Source organism: Thalia democratica, chromosome 7, assembly GCF_965202585.1.
Source record: "Thalia democratica chromosome 7, ktThaDemo2.hap1.1, whole genome shotgun sequence".
Taxonomy (NCBI): domain Eukaryota; kingdom Metazoa; phylum Chordata; class Thaliacea; order Salpida; family Salpidae; genus Thalia; species Thalia democratica.
The window spans coordinates 43,711,006-43,733,059 of record NC_139171.1 but is presented as its reverse complement, the minus strand read 5'-3'; the positions used below and the strand labels follow the sequence as shown (position 1 = coordinate 43,733,059).

Below are 22,054 nucleotides of genomic sequence, written 5' to 3'. Positions count from 1 at the left end.
TTGACTATTTATTAGGACATATTTAACCTAAGTTCTAAAAAAGGTCAAACTGTATTTTAATAAATAGCGTATGATTATTTAAAAAGACTTATCTAAAAAGTTATTTTAAAACTACAGAAAACTTACAACTGACATAGTGCCGCATATAAAAGCTTATATGGAAGAAAAATTACCGAAGTATGTTTCACTTGAAGCAACATTTGCTAGTTTGATGCAAGAGCTAGGTATATTCATGATGAGTGAATATGAAACCGTTTGTAGTTTTTTTGTTCTAGTATTATCGCTAACATTAAATAATATTTTACCATTCGATTTATTTTGATTACTTGTATTATAAAAAACTAAAACAGTACACTATTAAAAATATTAATTTGATCGTTTGCTAACAAAAGATCTTAGCGAAACAAGGTACATGGAATATATAATAACAATAAATTATACAGTATCCTTCTTTTATTACACTAGCACATGTTTCTTGTTAAAATAATTTCATGTTCTATGACCATATTTTATTGACTAATATGTAGTTTTTTTAATTATTTTGAAATACTAGTTCAGGGGTCGGTAAACTGCGGCCCGCGAAGGGTAAATCTGCGGCCCGCGAGCACGTTATTTTTTTGAATGGAATGCGGCCCGCGAAAGAAAATTTTGCGGCCCCTGAGCATGTAAATGTGGCCCGCTGAGCAAAAATATATTTTTAACTAAATTTGATTAATAAATTTAGTTTTTAGTCCCTGTATAACATTTAAAAGAATTAAAAGACTTTACTGATTTAGTTTAAAAATTTGAAAAAGACAGTTTAGCGTTTCACCAGGTTTTTTTTCTCAATTTCGTAATAACTATCTTCTTAATTACTCAATTACCTATTTAATAAATAAACTAAATGCAAATGTTTTCCGTTTTGTACAAAAGTAATGCACAGTAATTAACTAAAATGATCTTATTTTGATCTTATTTAATATAGTTTTTACTAAGCTACAAGATGCTTTTTACAGATTTAAAAAATTCAAAATATTTTTTGAGATATAGCCGGTCAAAGTCGGAGCCAACAATAGGTTCCTTATGGGAGGCGTAAACTAAAACGGCAAATAACTAGAAATCACTAAAAATCTATCTCCTCCTACGTTTTTTGAGATAACTACCTCAAATTTTCAGGAAATGTTCCTTGCAGTATTTAGAAAATTCTGTCAGAACAGAATTTAAAAAAATTAAAAAATAAAAATTTTATAACAAAAAAACAAAAAAAAACTTTTTTTTGTTTATTTTTTATATAAAATTTTTATTTTTTTCAAAATTCCTTCCGATAAAATTTTCTAAATATATCAAGGAACATTTCCTAAAAGCTTGAGGTAGTTATCTCAAAAAACGTAGGAGAAGATAAATTTTTAGTAAAATAGTCTATTTTTGCCGTTTTAGTTTGCGCCTCCCATAAGGAACCTATTGTTGGCTCCGACTTTGACCGGCTATATCTCAAAAAATATTTTGAATTTTTTAAATCTGTAAAAAGCATCTTGTAGCTTATTAAAAACTATATTAAATAAGATCAAAAACCAAAAAAGGGTGTTTACCCCCCCCCCCCTATGCCCTTAATGTCATTTCAATCAGAATTATAATAATTTTCTTTATTTTATTATTAATTCACTAATAATAAAGTTTGATACTTCTTTATTTTGCGAACTTTATTTTAAACAGAGTTGGCAAATACACAGGCTAGTTCTAAAATGTTGAAAACTCAGACTAGGTTAAAGCAGTTTAATAAATTTTTATAAAACTCAGGTTTATCTAAAACTTTTATTTCTAACACTTTAAATAAATCTTCGAATTCTCAGAATAGTTTTTATGACTGTAATGTAGTTTACGAATTGTAATTTTTGTCAATATACATATTGTGCTTTTTTATAATAATGATATTTTGTTGTGTTTTTAAGCTTGATTAAAAGAAAGTTTTAAGCTATTTCAACCTTTAATAAACTTTTAATATTATTCAGACATTTTTGCTTTTAAAGTGGCAACCGTGTAAAAGACTAATTAATTACTAATAAGGTATTTTATTTAAGTACTCGAGCATAAATTATCTTAAAAAATTAGATTTAGCTTATCTACAGTATGAATAAGTACTAATTTTATTTAATTAACTATTAAAAGAATTTTTTAAAGAGTGCAAACTATTAAAGACGCAAAAACTATTTTCAAAAGTTAAAACTTTTTCAAATATGAAAAGGAGGTTTATAATATAAAAGATATATAAAAGTGACCCATATATGTTTTTCAAGCTCGGTTTTTATAGAGAGTTAGGTTGTAAGTAAAATAATAAAAATAACTTATCAAGTTTAACTCATTTAGTATTTATGAAAGTACATATTTTATTAAGACTAAAGTATATTAAACAATATTAATTCTATTCCAATAGATATTTAAATATTAAATAGGCTTTTTATGTGTAGCTAAAAGTCATTAAAAGTAATAAAAAAATATAAGTTAAACTATCTCTGGTGTGACCAAAACTAAAGCCAAAAGAATATTCAAATATCACTAAAACAAAAACTGTGGCCTGCGAAGATTTTAAAAACTTAAAAATTTGGCCCGCGAGTACCAACTGCCTGCCGACCCCTGTACTAGTTCGTGGTAAAATATAAATGTTAACGGATTAAGGCCATTGGGTAATAAGCCATGTTTTTTACAAGTAGATCTTATTTTATAGAGTTTTTTCTAAGCTTCAAGATGCTTTTTATTGTTTTAAAAATTTTGAATTAATTTTTGAGATATGACCAGTCAAAGTAGGGCCGCATAATAGGCTCCCTATGGGGAGGGAAAACTAAAACAGCGAAAAAAGACTATTTAATTTAAAATCTATCTCCTCCTACATTTTTCAAGCAATCTTCTTCAAAAATTCACAGTCTAATCTTTGTAAAATAACATAAAAACGTTACTTTTGAATAAAAAAAAAATTGTAAAAATTTTAATTTTTTGAAAAAAAAACTTTTTGATTTTAAATTTTTGTGATAAAATTTTTATTTTTTTAATATATCAAAATTCATAAGTAACGTTTTTTTTCTTTTAATATAAGGAACATTTCCTGAAAAGTTAAAGAAGATTGCTTGAAAAATGAAGGAGGATATACATTTTTAGTGAGTTTTTAAATTTCCGAAAAATTTGCGGTCCATACGTTTGTATCGGAACCTTTATACAAAAATTAAATATTTTAAAAGTTAAATGATATTTTTGAATTCTATAAAAACTGGCTTGTAGTTTATAACTAATGTTTTTTTATAAAAGCTAAAGTTAATCTTTGTAAAAAAACACCCCTATGGCCTTAACACATTTCAACGGAGATCTGTAAAAAAATAAAAACTGTAAGGAAAGAATAGAAGCTAAAGTAGGTATATACATGTGTCCATTAAAAATAAAGATAATTGCTATATGTACTATGATTTGTTATTTTATTTTGTATTTTTACGTTAGACTACTTAATTTAGACTTAATGATTACAAATATTATATAGTTTTATAACAGTCGGATATAACATTACGTATTTTATCTATTCTTAACCATTAACCTACAAAAATCTATAGCAATTATTTTTATTTTTAATGGACACATGTATATACGGACTTCAGCTTCTATTCTTTCCTTACAGTATTTATTTTATTACAGAGCTCCGTTGAAGTGTGTTAATCCGTTAACACACAGAAGCATGTGTTATTGTAAAAAAGAAGGATACTGTATAATTTGTTATTATTAAAACAGTACACTCAATATATTAATTTTTTTCTAAATTGCGGTACTAATGTATGCATATTTTTGACGATAAAAAAAATTGTTTTTAGAGGTTTATTGTCACAGTAATAATATAACAATATGTTAGTTTCTCAAATTGTCCTAGTATATCAACAACTTCTTGATTTTGATTTATTGGTCCTAGCCTTGTATTTATACAAAAAAATTGACAGAAATTTGCCTTAGCTTTTTTTTTTTAATTGTAAGTATTTTCGATAAATCTTCCCAAAATAACCAAAAGTTAAATAAAATAAGTATAATTATTTTTAATAAAAAAAAAAAAACATGTGGTCAAATTAAAACAACTAGTTTTGTTTATACTTTAAACCACTATTAACAATTCATATTGAAGACACTAGAAGACTGACTTACCTTGAACTTATTTTAATCCTTACATGGTTTTTTATGTTATTAATTTTTCGATTAATTGTTTTTTAAATACAAACATTCTCTTTATTTAGATTTTGTTATAATATATTGTTTCGCGTAGTATGGCTCGTCACTTATATAACAAATTGTGCATTTAAAAAATATAAATGGAAAGTATTATAATTTAAGGTAAAATTATTAAAACTTATCTTATGAAGTAGTTCAAACCAAAATCATTGCTTAGTGAATTTAAATCTTGAATTTAAAGTTTTTATACTAAAAGAATATAATTTGTTATCTTATAGCAATTATAAGGTCAACCGATAATGATAAACTTACAGCTGTTTGTTAAACTTTGACTTAACAAACATTACTTGGTGAACTAAAAAATTAAAATTAAAGGCATTTTAAGGTTTGGTTTTTCAGCCAAAACTTATTTTTATTATTAGTATGTATATTAAAAACAATATTTAAAAGTTGCTAGCTAAAAGTTTGTAAATAAAGATTTTAATGAAGCAAGTTTGTTGAATATACAATGATAACAACAATTTTCACTGTACTTTTCTTTATTTAAGTGGCATACTTTTCTCAACAATAATTTGCTCAGTACTTTGTTTATTTAACTGACATATGTATTAATACAGTTACACGGAGCTCTGTAAGAATAAGTACTGTAAAAAAGAAAAGAAGAATATAAAAGTATTCATCTTGTTTTTTTTATTAGTTTTCCAACTTAGTTTTTTGTTCTGGCCATGTTTTTCATTTATATATTTGAAGTTAATTTTTCATACTTAATTTATGACTGACGAGCCCTACTGGTCAAAATATTGTCTCAAAATATCATTTAATAAGTAAAGTCTCACGAATTTTAAACAACCACTTAAGTTAAAACCTATACTTTAGAACCAAGTTATAAAATATAAGTAAAAAATATAAAGATTTAGAAGGTTATTAGTACTTTTAAAGTTTAATGTAAATTGCCTTACTTTTACATGTTCATAAAAGTCACATTAACGTTAGACAAAGTCGGAATTTTTTCCCACTAAAACTCGGTAGTGAATAGGATATTTAGTTTGCATTAATATTACTATTTAAACTAGCTCTTTACATTACAGTAAATCGAGTAATATTTTTTAGATAAGACAAATCACTATAAAAGTCCTGTTGTAATAATTTAATGTTCTATGACCATATTTTATTGACTAATACGTACTTTTTTATATTATTTTCAAATACTACTTCGTGGTAAAACATAATTTTTTGTTAAAGATCAACAAGCTAAAAAATAAGTTTAAGTCTTCTGAAAACTCTGTTTTCAAACTTACATATGTTCAACACAGAAACATGTGTTTGCTTAATAAAGAAAGAGTACTTTGAAAATGTGTTATTTTTCAAAATAAAGTAATTTATTAAGTTATTTTGTATTTACCTTGTTAATACCACTTTAAGGTGTATGCTTTGTTTTTATGGATCTGCAACCAAGATTTTTCAGCCATACAAAAAGTAGATTTTCCTGACGATATAGATGAAGATACTCCAATGGGTTATTTTCGAGAAATTCTGTACAGAACTAAAAGCTTCACTGACTTATTTACTAGATTGATGAAGTTTGTTGTGTTATTTTTTAATACTCCTTTTTGTATCAAGTGTTATGAAAAAAGAGTTGAAAATTTAGATTTTATTAACCATGTCAAGTTTAGAGTAAAAATTAATAAGTAAAGGTTTTTTTCACTTACTATTTTAAAACAAAAAAAATCCTAATAATTTAGCTTTAAACAGCCATTTTAGATAAGTTCAAGTTACGACCGGGATATTTTTAATTACTCATTAAATTTTAAGGTAATTTTATTTTTTGTATAAATTATTTTTCATATAGTTTACAACTGTCAATTTTTAGGATGTCATAAACTGTAAAGCGAAAATAAAAACACAAAAAAATTAAATAAGTCACTTTACATTGAATTATAACTTAATTATCGTTTTACATGTTTGTGTTTTAACCATTGTACTGTACAGACTTCATAAGTTATGAAACTATCGTGGTTTAAGTAATGTATACATATGTTGGTTTATAAGATCATATTTACATGCACATTAACTTTACATCAATTGTTGTTTGTATATTTCAATTAAACATTTTTTCTTGAAATTTTAAGTTTTGTCGTTGGATCTTAAGTAAATAAGTACATAACTTTATCTAAATCTTTAAAACTAATAATTCTTAGCAGGTCGCAATTAATTATGTAAATATTTTGAGTTTCAATTAAGTTAATAAATTAATATTATTCCACATTAAACAATATTTATAATTAAAGTATTGAATTAACTTGCATAAACATGGCATACTTGCACTTAATTATCTTAAATAAGTTTTAAGTCTTCAGTACTAAACGACTTAAAAGTGCGAACATGATTTATGCGAAAAACGTTACCTAAACAACCGAGTTTACAAAGTACTTATGAACACTTTTGTTATCCTGCATTTATCTTTTTTTTGCTACTTATGAGGTTCTTTAGGAAATGTAAATGGAGAAAGTATTAAATTGGGAGAATATTTTGATAATATTTACTTAAATTGGTAATCATACATTAACAAGTAAACACATAAATAAAAGTTTGGCTTTCCATTTATGCTTGGTGAACTTTTATATAAATGCAGGAAAATTTCATAAGATATAAAAATATGAAAAACTAGAATAAAGCTTAAACCTATATTTAAATACTCATCAAGATAAATAACTTAGTTTTAGTGATAGAAATACTTTTTTTTAATTTGATTAACTACTTTTACAGAAATAAAATGAACTATATAATAACTTTTATGAGTATTTATAAAGAAGTTGAGAATAAATTATAATAAAATTAGCAATAAGTATACCAGAAATTGTTTATACAATTTAATTTAGTTATTAGCTATAAATTACACACTAGGTTAGAGAATGACATAGTACCACCTGCAGGCAGGGTCCGGCTTGCCAAGCAGAAGCCTCTTAGCTCGCGACGGATTTTCTAATTCGAAAACAAAAGAGCTAATCAACTAAAGTTGAGCTTTTCAACAAAACATTTTTTGAAACGTGCTCTTTATCTTATTTTCAGTACACAGTATAGTAGTGTTTACTAAAAGATCACTTAAATATACTTTTGCTTTTAAAGATTTAATAAAAATAAAATATAACTTACTAAAAGTTAGCGCCAAAATTAATTTCCACAAAGGACTTTTTGCTGAGTTTTTCCGCCGACTAGAAAAGTTTCCTACCCCTATAATAATTTGTAAAACAATAAAAAATTATATTGGAAAAGCAGTTTTTAAATCATAAGTATATTAGTTATTTAGTCTATTTTATAAAAATATTCGACATTGAATGACATTTTGATAAATATTACGTATGGTAATAATTATTAGAAAAACTGCCCAATTTTGTAAATAATACTTTCAAAGGATTTGTTGTTTATTTAAATATAAAATATCGATCTTGCTTACACAAATAGTACTCACGAATAGAGATAGATTTTATTTAATTCAGCATGATTAATAATGTTATTGTAAGCTCCTTGTTGATTCATATATTAAATCCTTATAAAGTGTCTGTATAGATGTAAAACAGTTTTTGTATGGAAGTGTAATTCAGATGCAGATATGATTTCAAAAATAAATATCTAGATTCGGTAGATTACTTGTTTTAGTCTGATGGATACACATTTTAACAAAAAAAATATTTTGTACCTAAAGCTCATTTTAGAGTTTATGATTCAATTGATTAAATAATTGTGTAGCTTAGACTTTTTACAAGCGCAGGAAGCTCTGCTAAACTGATCTTTAGTGATGTTAACTACCAAAATTAGACTTTTTAGTCAGTGGTTTCAAAATGGTAAAAGAAATATCTACGCCACCTTTTATCCACCTTCGGTACATGTTGAACTTGCTTTTAGTTAAATATATGGTATGGCTTACTAATCCAGCCACTACCACGACGGTAACTAATAATTTATAGGTTTTAATTCATTAGGTGGGACATTTTTATTAGTTTTGTTTAAGGTATTTCCTGTTCTAAACACTGGTCTGAGCTTAATTGTGCTGTAAACGTTCTCAATTTCGTTTGACAGGCATTTTGAAAACAGCTCTAAAGCATTTCTGTATGTATATTCTACATGTCAACTGAAATTTTTTTAGGTTTAAAAGATTTGATCGCGACCTAAAGGCAAAACAAAAATATTTTTACTATTGAAATTAAACATTAAATAAAGTGTAGTTGATAATTATTAAAGCTTTTGCTGAATATGTCAGGTGGTAAATAACTATCAGTTAAATTTATAAATATAATTAACTATGGCTTGTCTAAGCTTAAAATATAAGCATTTTTTATAAGTCATATTTAAATTTACATAAGTTTTTTGAGTAGGTGTAAAAAGACATTAAAAATATTATATCATTAGTTTAGGGATCGGCTGTCTAAGTAAAGTAACGGATAAACTTTTCTAGAATTAGTTGTACCTCTTTATGAAGAAAAAAAGTATTTTCGGCTTCATGTAATTAAAATAATTGTACAAACATTAGACTGCACCGCTCGACCATTAACAACAGTCCATGTGAAAATCAGATCGTCGCATTAACTGTTGCTTATGGTTGCGAGGTACAGTTTATTCCCTATTGAATGATGGCGTAACATCTCTGCTTTGCTGAAGGTATCCGAAATAAATACTAGTTAAAATAACTGTAAAAATAAGTTTAGAATGCTATTTTAAACGAAAAATGTGATTAAATTTGCTAACGTACTAGTTGTTACTAAATAGTAATAAAAAAGCATTATTGTAAGTTTGTACCAAACTTTTTTAATACTTTTATAAATCATGTTTTTACCGTGGGCCGCAGTTGGCCGACCCTGATTTGTTGAACAAATGTAAAAAAGTTGTAGCTAGTTACAATTTAACTTGTGAAATATTTTTTGACCAACAAAAATTATACCGTGAGTCTTTTAATAGTATCCGCTCTGTTTTCATACTACAATTTAGTAACACTTGCTTATTTACCTTTCTAAGGCCAATATGAAATAAAAATGACAGAGAAGCAGGTATAACCTGTGAAGAAATTTCAGGTTACATTAAGACCCCATCGTGGTTTCCTGATCATCAGTTTATGGCTGCACATGATGAAAACCGTGATAAATGGAACGTTATTTTTATTGATTCTCATTGGAGATTTATTGATGTACGCAGAGCTTTACCTCCAATTGGTTTGTAGTTGACTAGCTTCTTTTATTTTTAAACACTTCTTTTACTAGTTGTAGTTTTTATTTTGAAACATAAGCTATTATTTAAGTTAGTATTTTATAATATTATTACAAATTAATATTTGAATTTCGATTTTTTATCTGAAACAAGCCAAATTGTAGATGGAACTCTTACTGTGACTTTTTGTTAATTTTATTCCATAGAATACCGTAAAAAGAGTTTCTCTAGACCAGGGTTTCCCAAGCTTTTCAAAATAGTCCCCTTTAAAGATATTTAAAAGGCTATGGCCCCCCTCCAACACGACTACTCAAAAAACTATCATTTGAAAACGACCTTTTATAAGACCCTTTATTTTTTGCTGTTCATCTGCAACGTAAGAATATCTAGTAAAGCTTTAAAATTTTATGACTGCCCAAAATTTTAAAAACTAATATTTAAAATAAAATTCGACAACTAAAATAATTTATATCAGTTTAAATTTCGAAAACTAAACTATGATATTTTAGTTGAAATTTAACACACTTCAATAGAGCTATGAAAGTTTCAAATCTTCATAGAAACATAAGTTAGCTTAATAAAGAAAGAGTACTCTGAAAATTTATCACTATATATTCCCATGACTTTCTTAGCTAGGATCTCTATTAGCAAACGATTAACTTTAAATTCGGGATATTTTAGTTGTAAATTTTAATTTTCTAAAGTTATTTTGATTTTGTATTTTTAATTCGTTTATGATAAATTAAAGAGCAATACTTTAGTCTCGTGTTGACAGTTTTTTATCAAATTTTGATTTTTTATCGCTTTAGTTTACACCTTATTAAAAGTTTAAAATAAAAAACTAAAATTTTAGAATTTTAAAGTTGTAAGTATAGCGGTTAAAAATGCTATAGAATTTCAAACTTAGATCGTTAAGCTTTTAGTCTTAAAAAATTAGGGCAACATTTATTCTATGATACAACTGCTACTTAATAAAGGAACAAGGAGCTTTTTATATTTTATAATTTAAAGTTAATCATTCACAAATACTTCTACAACAACAAAACTAAGTTAATATTCTTTACTTTACATTGCTTTGAAACCTGTTTTGAAATATCAGTTGAATATACATAATAATCAAATAAACAAAAATGTAGCTTACCACTAAGGATACTTTTTTTTGTCAAAGATGATTATAAAAACATATTTTGTAAATTTTAAAGTTGTATCTATTAGCTAAAATAAAATAAGTTATTTATGAATATTTAAAACAGCTTTTTGTTCTGAACAAGACGTTAAAAGGTATCCAAGTGCAGTGTGACTCGATAACCGAAAGGTTTTTCGTGCACCAGGTCTTTGGACCAAAAATTTTGAGCGCTTTTATTTGTCTTTCAATAAACAATATTTTTAAATAGACTTAGATAAATAATATAAAATTTAATTTTTTGTACCTCATCAGCTTTCCGTGAACTGTAAAGTAATTACAGCAAACTTAAATCAGGGTTGCCAAAAAACCTGTAGTTTTAAAGAATCTTTATGTGTATAGTAATGAAATTTCGGTGAAAATTCGGTTAGATACGAAAAATCTATCATAAAAAGCTTATTATCATAATTTTTTTAAAATTAAATTTTTTAATTAAAAAACATATTTAAATTAGCTTTACAGAATCTTATCTATATTTTTTATGCTATTTTACACAGTTTTTTACCTTAGATTTAATTTTGAACTATAAATAGACCTAAAAACTTGATTTTTTAAACCTGAAAAAAAAAATTCAACCCTGTTCTGTGTAGAAGTAAAGAACTTTGAGAGAGATTTATAAATATCCAGAATATTAATAGGTAACAAATTTCTTCCCGGTATATATTTTCTAAGACGCTGAAGTTTTTTAACAAGTTTAAAGTTTAAATTATTTATAATCTTAGTAATCAATTTGTCATATTACATGATTAACTATTTGAATTATAAAACGGCTTTTAAATTCCGAAACTTTCACTTATAAAAATTATGCCGTACATTGCTAAAGTATTTTATTGTTTTTATAAGGGACAGAAACTAAAATTTTTTTAAGTGTAAATTTTTATAACTCGTACAAGAGTGTGTTTACGGATATCTAATCGGATAGATATCATTTACGGTAGAATAATAATACGAAAGTGAAAAACTTGGTTATAAATTAATTGGTAACGGATGATCGGATTTAGAAGAAATTCAAATAGTTGGATTAATTTAATTTAAACAATTATAACCTTAAATATTTCCTTACCTTGGAAATATTTCTGAGAGGTTTTTTAAGAAAGTTTCTGAGGAAATAAACCAGGTTTCAGCCCTGTTCATTTAAGAACAGTTTTGTATACTGATCGAACCTCTAAGTAGAATTTACAAATATGTTTCTCCCACCCATGAAAAAAGTAACATCATCTATAAATTTAGTTGTCACTGTCGTAGTGGAACAACCACAGTGAAAACCACGAGGGAAAAACATCTCAAATTTTTCATGTAAGAATCGATCAGCATGTTCCGAAAATCTTGAAAAGTTGGTTTGGTGGTCGTTCAGAGAAACCAACAAAAAATACTACTCGGCGGCTGGGCAACATTTGTTGGACAATCCGGAGTGTGCTAAAAACTATAAGAAGGAGAACTTTTCAGTCTTAGTGAGAGCGGAGAACTCTTTCCAGCTACATATTCTGGAAGCCTTATGCATTCAATCTTTAAGGCCCAGTTTATGTAAGCAGACAAGACTTTTTAAATCCTTATATTAAGTAGTTTTATAGTAATCAGTTTCCCGTTAAAATTTTGTTAAAGTCTAGTTTTATTTTCATTTTTATCGCTGGTTTATTATAGTTTGATTTTAATCTAACGAGTTTTATTAGTACAGCAAAGTTCTATAGTATTAGCTTTTAGTTAGTTTTAACATTCGATTATTACGTCATTTTATATTCTAAAACTTTATTTTATAGTATAATTTTATTTCAAGTTTAATTCAGTTTAACTTAGTAAGAAACAATTTCTGATGAGCCTTACTACGAAAGTACTCAAATAAATTTAAGAAAAATGAAATGTGTTTTGTTATATTTTTTAATAAGTTATGTACCGGAAAAAAACTGTTTAAATCTTATATTTAAATCAATTCAAACTTGATTAAAAACAAGTTATTAAAGTAAACAAATATGTGCAGTATAATGTAAATAAGTCGAAAAATACAGAAACTTATTAAAAAGTACTTAAACTAGAGCTTGATAACACAAATTTTACATGCCATTATCAAAAACAAGTGTTTAATTTTCCAATTGTTGTCTAAATACATTGTTTAAATTATTTTTTTTTAATTTGAGTTCCAGGAATTTCAGTTGTTGTTTATTTTTCAGTTTATTTTAAATAGATGTTTCTGTTATGATCGTTCTCCTAAATTTTGTTTGCTTTTAATGTAAAATTTTACAGTGTTTGACGCAGATAGCAACGGTCATAAAAAGTATGATGATTTTTTCTTTTTGACTGATCCATGTGAGCTCATAAACACACACTTTCCTGACGATAAAACATGGCAGCTTTTACCTAGCAATCAAATCGTTTCCATGGAAGAATTTTCTGTAAGTTTAAGAAGATCGCGGTTATCTTATGTTTAATATGTTTTTGTTACCCTCAGTCGATAGTTCCTTTAATTTTCAATTATTTTACTAAAACAATATTTTCTTCCTTGTTGTCATTTTTTGAAAAACGTATTATTTTACCTGAAATTTAAGTACAATAAGACTAAATGTATTTTTTTTGGATAGCTTGGTTTTGGTACTAGTTTTAACTAAAAAATTTAAACATAAGTCACTAATTTAAAAAAAGGTTTATTAGCTAATTTCGTTTAGCGCATCCTCAGAATAATCTTGCTAAAAACTGATAATATTATAGTGTAAATTTAGTTAAAAAGAATAATTTTGAAATGTCTAGCAAAAAATAGTTACGTCATAAAGTATAAAAGTCTGTTTAAAAGGTTTAAATTAGAATTGAGTTATACTTAGCTGATTTGAAGTAATTTATAATACAAATTGCTGAAACAAAAACATTTAAGATAGTAGATTTTTTTTACCTGAAACTAAATCAAATAAAAAGCACATTACAAAAGACGAAAACAATAGTACTAAAAACACGCTATTTATAAAGTTTTAAATTGTAAAAATCTATTTGTTTGCAAATTTTTAGGTTCGAGCTCAGTTCTAGAATCTTTGTTTATTAGAACTTGCGAGCCAAAAATTTGCAAACAAAGAGATCTACTATCTTAAATGTTTTTTTTTAGTAATTTGTATTATAAGTTACTTGAAATTAGCTAAGTATAAGTCAATTTTAACTTAAACCTTTTAAACAGACTTTTATACTTTATGACGTAACTAGTTTTTGCTAGACATTTCAAAATTATTCTTTATAACTAAATTCACACTACAATGTTATCAGTTTATAGCAAGATTATTCTGAGGATGTGCTAAACGAAACTAATTCATAAACCCTTTTTAAATGACTGACTCAAATGTTTTGTTATCAATAAAAAAGTATAAAAGCCTCATAGTATGTATATTTGTGATAAAAAGCAAGTTTAAACTACATATTTTTTTGTTCATAACAATTAAAACTACTTTTGAAACATATTTGGTGCGTTCCATATTTGTCTTAAATTAAAAAATTTTCTGGTTGATGAAACATTTTTCAACTCCTGTTTTAATAAATGAATTTTTTCTAAGTTTTCACCCCAAAAGTACATTTGCCTGTTATATGTATAAAAAAAACTACTAGACAAGTACATTGTAGAAGTTACAAATTTTACGAGCTCAATTTAATTACTTGTCTATTTACAGTAGTTAATAGTTTATACTAGAATGAGGTAAATGTTATCATTTTCCTTAACTCTTTGTTGTCTGTTTTAACAGTGTCATAGCTATGTAAAAAAGCACTAAAAAGAGTTTTCAGTATGTTAATGATTAAATTAAAAATTTATTCCCTCTCTCTCTATTATTTTTAAAAATAAGTTAATAATTTTAATGCTCATTTTTATAAAACAATGTCTCTAAACCTCATTATATTAATGTTTTATGTCGTGACTATTTAATGCTGCTAGATTTATTTTCTTGTATTAATAGTTAAAATAAAAGTTTCAAACAAGTCACACTCTCTCGGTTTAATTTTACAATTATAAAACGGTTGGTTTTTTATACAGATTAAATTTAGTTTTACCTAAGACTAATTTTTATTTGTAGGTGTTGACTTTTGGCGTTTAACCTAAAATTGTTGCTTATACAGAGTTTAAGAATGTATGAAATTTAGTAAATCATACTTGAAGAATTTTCGTTTTTGACGGTGTTAATATAGAGTTTTAAGTTTTTACAAATATACAAATTTTGATCTGTATTTTAGTTTTTTAAGAAAAATGTGTATAAATTATCTGTAATATAACATACTATTTTTTGTGAAGTAGTTTTTTAAGCCAACTAAACTAGACAAATTATCATGTTGCAGTCAGCACCTAAAAAGTTTTCTCATTATTATAATGGCGGTATCACTCTACCAGAAGAAATGTTCGCATTAATTGAAGTTGAAAACGGACTGCTTCATTTAGAGTTTGAAGTCGAAAAAGAAAAAAGAAAATATGAGTCATATAGGTTACGTAATATTTGTACGTTTTATTTAATTTAGTTTACAAGATTATATTTGAACTGAACGGATATTATTAAAATACTAGGTAATTTCTGTATTAAAAAAATATTTCAAAATAGTACAGGTGTTTTTTTATAAAATTTATTAAAGTATTCCATGCGTATTCGTTACATTTTACACAGTTGCCTTAGTTTCAAATAAACAAATAATAAGATAATTTTTTATAAGTTAGAAATATGATTATATCATATGAAATATTATTTTCAAGTAAAAAACTCTGCGGAGCAAAAAATACACCAAACATTTGACAATGTTTTTTAATTTTTTGTTATTTAGAAAAGAAAAATCGTACTTTTAATGAAAGTAACAAAAGGCAAAACTTTTGTTTGTATAATCAAAAAATAACGAATACACTGTTTATAGAACAAACTAATCATTAACATTTATAAAACTACATAAAAATTTACTAGCAACCACTTGTAAAATTATTATTATATTTCTCTAAGCGATTAGTAAAAAAAACGTTTAGTTGTTTTATTTAACTATTTAATTTAAAATGTTTTATTACTAAATATTACTCTACTTCAGGGTTTCCCAAACTTTTTTTCAAAAGACCCCCTTTAAAGAAATTAAAAAAGCTAGGGTCTCCTCGAACAAGATAACTCAAAAAACTATTATTAAAAACATCTAAGACCTGTTTTTTTTTGCTGTTCATCAGCACCTCCAGAATATCTAGTGTAAGTTTCAAAACTACCATTAAAAACACCTAAGACTTTTTTTATTGCTCTTTATCTGCATCTCCAGAAAATCTAGTGTAAGTTTCAAATTTAAACCCTATGGCCCCCTGAATATCTGTCATGGCCCCCAAGGGTGCCACTAGACCCACTTTGGGTAACCCTGCTCTAGTAAGATATAAAATCTATTGGACCTAGATTATGCAAAAATAAAGTTAAATACTTTATTACTTAATTCAATTCGTTAACTATATGTGGTATTTAACTTAAAATAATAACTATATTTAGGTTTGAATTAATTACCCGTAATAAGATGTGTGCAAGAATCGGCGATCAAGTTTTAAATAGATTTGTCCATCACCAAATAACTCCAGATAAAGATGTAAGCTTTTATTTTTAGATAAATGACAAAACAATAGTAAAACCTGCTTTTGATATACAAGCTTTTTATAACAGTTGAAAATATTTTTCCTTATGAATATTTTTTTATTCTATTTATAAATAATATTTATTACTTTATTTTGTCTAAAAATTATCAACAATTTTTCACCAAATTTAAACAAAACATAATACTATTTATTTCTTACTTACTAAGTCATAAGCAATTTATAACGTTTTTATTTTATTTCAGAACAATTAAACAATGATTTATCTCACTTTTTTGTCTGAAATGTTATTTTCAACTTTCATTAAAGTATTAGCTAAAATGTTTAAAATCATGCCTTTAATATATTACATTAGAAAATATAATTTAATTATTTATACTTAAAGTTTAACAAACAAAAATTATACTAACGTTAAGTTGATAAAATTGATATGTTAGTGACTCAATAAAGTACGAGTTTAAAAACTCAAAAAAAAGATGCTATAAACTTTCGTTCAGGTGGGAACTCAATAGTTCTATAGAGCATGATTATATCATTCTGTAATGGTTTTGTAGAATTATAAACTTCCTACCTGGGTGAATTCCTAAGTTTTGCACGGTTATTATAAATCTTATTGTTTATGAAATTAAATAAAATCTTATTAAGTTAAGCAATGTACGTAAAGCGTTTTTGTAGGCATTTTTATAAAATTAGTTTATTCTAATAATTATTTTTAGCTAGTAGATGTGTACTTACCAAAAGCTGGGAAATACTTACTTGAAGTTTACTTAATGAACCACACTGAAGAGAGTACAGTGTTTAATTTGGTGACGTTTTATCAAATTAATTCTTTAGATGTCCCAGAAACTTATGAAAGTGTCTTACAACCACCTTTTCCAAAGGTTATGATTAAGTAAAAATAAGATATTATTTATTGTTTCAGATTGAAAAAAACTTATATTGAAGGTTATAATAGTTTCGTTTCAAAATTCAAGATTACAGTGTTATCTAAAATCGCGTCAGCTGTCACATTCAAATTAGATTTATGCTTTGTATAGTTTTATAATAATTATAACAGAGATCGGTATCCGCGGACGACATGCGGCCCGCGAGCATGTTTTTATTTTAAGTGGGATGTGGCCCGTATGGTAAAACTGCGGCTTGCAAAAGAAGACTTTGAAAGTTACACTAGATATTCTGGGATTTGAAATGAAGAGCAAAAAGAAAAAGTCTGAAGTACAATTTACGGGACTTAACTTATACTATATATAACGGGTATGTGATAAAGAGTAAAATCTACAGCTGCGGCCCGGGGGTATTTTTGTTTTCAAAACTTGGCCTGCGATTACTAAATGCTTGCCAACCTCTGAACTATATCCTACAATTTTTTTAATTTTTGTCATAAAATCATACATATTAACAAAGATTTAAGTTTTTATTTAATTTAAAGTCCAATAAAAAACATATATATTTTAAAAGTTCGTGATTTTTAAATTAATAAAAGCTTTGTCTTAAACCTGTCTCAACCGCCATAAGGTTTTATAAGCTGTAAACTAATAAAAACAGCGTAGGTAGTTAAAACTTAATACGTGTTTAAAATTTCATTTCAAAACATGTAGAGTCTTTTTGTTTTTTTTTTTTTGAGAGAATTAGCTTTTTTTTATTTTAATTATTGCGAATATTTTTAGGATCTACAGTTTTTTATAGATAATATGTTTATTGTTGGAAACTGATTTGACAGAAGACGTCTTTTAGCCGCACCAGAATTTATAGTAAGCCTTATTTATCTAAATATTTTTTTTTTGGAAACACTTTACTACAATTTTACCTGGTGATTGTTTTCAAAGCCTTATTGATAACGAATGTATAGTTTTAATCTAAGCATTCTTTCGGTGAAATGAGTAAAGTAGTATACAAGGTTGCCACAAATTCAGAAAAATTAAGAAAAGTCAGGAAAAACTAAAAAAAATACAAAAGTCTGTAATAAATGGGGGTTTTTGAAAAAAAAAGTCCGAAAAAGACAGGAAGTTTGACAAAATTTGATACTACGTTAGACTTTGTCAGTTCAAATATACAAAATTTCTTATTTTTTAAAGCCTTCACGTGGTAAAAATTTAATTAAAAATCCTTTATAAAACCGCAAAAAAAATTTTAAATCAGATAAAATTGCAAAATTTTCCTAGGAATTTACTAAAATAGTCAATTTCCAATGCCTTCATCTGGTAAAAGTTAATAAAATATTTTTTATAAAACCGCCAAATTTTTCTATTAACAAATTGAACAACTACCCTACGTGAACGAGCAGTTTTTTTATGGCTTTTAGTATTGATGATCTGTGACAAGGTAACATCCATAGTAAAACTGTGATATAAACACAAAATTTTTCTTGCATTTCTTTAGTTATGTGATATCTCTCATGCAACCTTTTTAACATTGTACCAGAGTACCCAGCCTGTTGTTGCCTTTATGCATGAGGACATTTCGTGCTTGGTAATTAAATTTCTATGCATCATTATGAAAGACGTGATAGTTACGAACCTCAGCCTTAATTCTTAAGGTTGAATGATCAAGCCTAGTTGAGGATCAAAAGGTCTTATATTTCAACAATTAATGAAGAGTATTTATTATAAAAGCGGTTGAAAATCTCCAGAGCAGAATGGCTATTGGAAGTACATTCGTAAAAAATATTTCATGCCTAAATCCACCTAGCTTTGAAAAATTAGGAGTTACAATTGTTGTTAAGTGTTTTGCCAACACTGTGCACTCCATAACAAAGTAAAAATTTAGAACTTAAGTAAATTATCCAATGAATGAATTAAGTTCAAGAGCTTAAAGCAAAGTGAAGATCGTTTGGACCAAATTTATTTTGATACATTGAAAGTTCCTGCCAAATCTTTTCTCTCGGAAAGTTGTTTCCATTATTTGTGTTGCACAATGACCAGGCTGAGGTCGAACGAGGGTTTAGTATTAACAAAGCTCTGTTTCAAAACAGTATAAAAGTAGAAACTATTACACCCAGAAGAAGAACTAAAGATTATATGTATGCATACAAACTAGAACTGTATCAAGTTAGAAAGTACTAGTATTTTGTTGATAGAGCTGTTTATTGCAAATACATAAATCATACACAGGTAGTTCAAGTGATGTAATGGAAGTTCGATGATTGGATTCATCAAAAAAACTGTTATTTTAAACTATATGAAAATAAGATTGAAGCTTAATATAGTTTCAAGTGTTTGGTTATGTTTTTTAGAATAAGTTTAAATTAAGAGTTTAGATTTAGAAAATTCAGGAAAACTTTTGTAAAAAGTCGGGAAATTTTTCTCAGCTTATTCTGTGGCAACCCTGAGTATAGTCAAACATAAATGATTTAGTCGTGCTTAAGTCTAGGCTTCGAATTAAAATATCAAAATTCATATTAATGCACATTGAGATTTAAGTTTAAATACTATATTAAAGTAATTAGTTTAAATTATTTACACTTTAACCGTTCGGTAATAGTAATTTCTATAAAACATTAGTAAATAGAATTTAATCAATTTGTTTAAATTACCGTCTTAAATAGTAAATATATAATCTTAATATAGACTAGAAAGTAAATCTTTAATTTAATCTTAGTGATTTCAACGTATACTTTACTATATAACTTTAATAGAGAACAAAATACGATACACTAATTAGATTGATATTACACTTACTTAACTACTTTCTACTGTTAATACTAAAAGTATAAATTCGGCACTCTAAGTTTATTTTACAATGTTTAACAACAAGCGATAAAAAATAACACTCACACACATGCAAGTCAGAGCTCGATGGTTTGTTTGCAAGGCAACTTTTATTCAATGTATTAGCGTTTGTTTACAGTCCTCAGCTATTCTTACTGATGTCAGAGCCAAGCTAGGACTTAAAGCGTATGAAACGTTTAAAAGTCCGCTTTGGTTGAACTACAATAGAAGTTTCTACTTGAGAAACGGTTGTTAAAAAAACAACGAAAGCTGGAAATCCATACCGGTCAAATATACACGTGCTTCCGTTTTTTGGCGACTCTTACAGGAAAATAGTTCACTGTAAAAGTATAGAGCTCAAAAACGGTTGTAGCGAACTACGTAAGCTGGAAAGTGTGATGAATTACTTTTATTTTAGTTTTTTGACGATTCTTACAGAAAAATAATTCACTGTAGAAGTGAGCTCGAAAAAACGGTTATAGCGATCAACGAAAGTCGGAAAGTGCAATGAATTACTTTTGCTTTCGTTTCTCAGCGGTGTTTATTGAAGTCAGAGGACTACAAAATAAGTGCAATACTGAGCAAACAGTCGCTAAAATACAACGAAAGCTGAACGTATATATTCGCTAAAATACAATCTAAGTGACGTTCACAACTAGACCGAAACACGTTTTGGTAAACATTTTTCGAGGTTCAGTTTGTTACTAAGTCAAAGAATCTAGAAAGTGTCTGCTAAAACAGAAGAGCGTTTGCTTCAATTGTAACGAATTGTAACTATGCTTGCCAACAATGTTAGCTAGCCGAAACGAAAGCAAAAATGACCTGCAAAAGCAAAGCGCACTCACTTCAAACAAAAAGCTGCGACGCTTAACTACGACGGAAGTTTTAACATCTACTTAAGAATATTCAACAACTGTAAAAAATCTCTCCTTTCGAGCCGCGCTCGGCTTTATATAGTGTTAAGCTAGAGTATAAAACGTTTTCTTTTTTTAAGTCTCTGGGAACAAGCAGGTAATGCTTACAAATATTCCAAACAAGTTTTTTTTTTTTTTTTGAGTATCTTCTAATAGTTTTTACTACTTACGTATAACTACTTATTATTACTGGTTAATAACTACTTGTTATTATTACGTTATTACTATTTACGTAGTACAAGTACTTACGTTAGTTTTACCCCTCTGTGAATTATTTTCGAAATACAACTTTTTTTTGAATTTATATTGTCACTTTCAATTTTGTGAGATATTCAATTTAATTTAAAGACTGTGGCTTCTAATTGTTAGGTTTTTGCATAGTTTTATAATAATTTCTATCAAAACATATCTACTTTATATTGTTAAAATGTTGAAAAACTTAAATGTATGGTTAATAGGAAATCATTAATATACATTTTTTAACTTTTATTTTAAATATTTTAGGTTTCTCATGCTTATGGATTGACGCCTGAGGCATTTACACGAAATATATCAGTAACTCTTAATGAAACGATTATATCTTGCGACGAAAAAGGAGAGGCAAATTTAGAATTTTTCTATAAAAGAAAATATTTAGATGGTAAAGAAATTATTTACGATTTTGCTGCGAACATTTTTACTTCTGCTTCGCCTCCAAACAAACCAGTGCATGACCGTATATTGCAAAGTTGCACAGAAAAAGAAGACAAAAATCAAGTTAATTTTTTTATTCGAGCTCCATCTAGTGGGTATAGTACATGTGTAATATATATATGCACTAGTCCTGACAAATCTCCTGTCTATAAAGAAATGGCTCGATATCTTATTAATAATAACACTCATGGAGACAACTCAGTTATACAAGCTAGTTTTCCATCTTCTTTAAAGCAAGGTAATTAAAAAAGTACTTAAATAATTAAAGTAAATAGCTCTTAAAAGTCAAATAATATAAACTTTTTTTAAGATCTGTAGTTTTTATTTAAAAATATATACTGATTTTGAACTGAGTATTATGTCTTAACAAATTCTTTATTATTTTTAGCATGTAAAATCACTCCAAACAAGTCCTTAGGGTTATAAAATCCAAAACTATGTTTTCTAACAAAAGTTTCTTTATAAAGCCATTAAGACAATAGTAAGAATATTAAACAATTTTTTTTGTATATGTGTCGATCACTGAAATTCGATCATGCAACGTTTAACTCGGCTTTCTAAGCTGTCGTTGAGACCCTTACGCCATCAGGTTACAAGTGTAGCTTAACAACAAAATACATAATCCTCTGCT

The 22,054-nt window shown here is 26.7% G+C and overlaps 2 protein-coding genes across 2 annotated transcripts in view; both read left to right on the top strand.

Annotated features, from left to right (window-relative positions):
• LOC145841382 (lim and transglutaminase domain protein ltd-1-like) overlaps positions 1–21,557 on the top strand; it is a 31,118-nt gene extending 9,561 nt beyond the window's left edge. Inside the window, exons 3-11 of the mRNA XM_082948744.1 lie at positions 118–253; positions 5,596–5,753; positions 9,208–9,377; positions 12,794–12,942; positions 14,852–14,994; positions 16,012–16,105; positions 16,826–16,990; positions 21,235–21,486; positions 21,552–21,557. Of these exons, the coding sequence (XP_082804870.1) occupies positions 118–253; positions 5,596–5,753; positions 9,208–9,377; positions 12,794–12,942; positions 14,852–14,994; positions 16,012–16,105; positions 16,826–16,990; positions 21,235–21,486; positions 21,552–21,557 (1,273 nt within the window). The remainder of the gene's footprint in view (positions 1–117; positions 254–5,595; positions 5,754–9,207; positions 9,378–12,793; positions 12,943–14,851; positions 14,995–16,011; positions 16,106–16,825; positions 16,991–21,234; positions 21,487–21,551) is intronic.
• Positions 21,441–22,054, top strand: part of LOC145840938 (uncharacterized) — a 39,067-nt gene continuing 38,453 nt past the window's right edge. Inside the window, exon 1 of the mRNA XM_082948294.1 lies at positions 21,441–21,661. Coding sequence (XP_082804420.1) covers positions 21,580–21,661 — 82 coding nt within the window. The 5' untranslated portion in view covers positions 21,441–21,579. The remainder of the gene's footprint in view (positions 21,662–22,054) is intronic.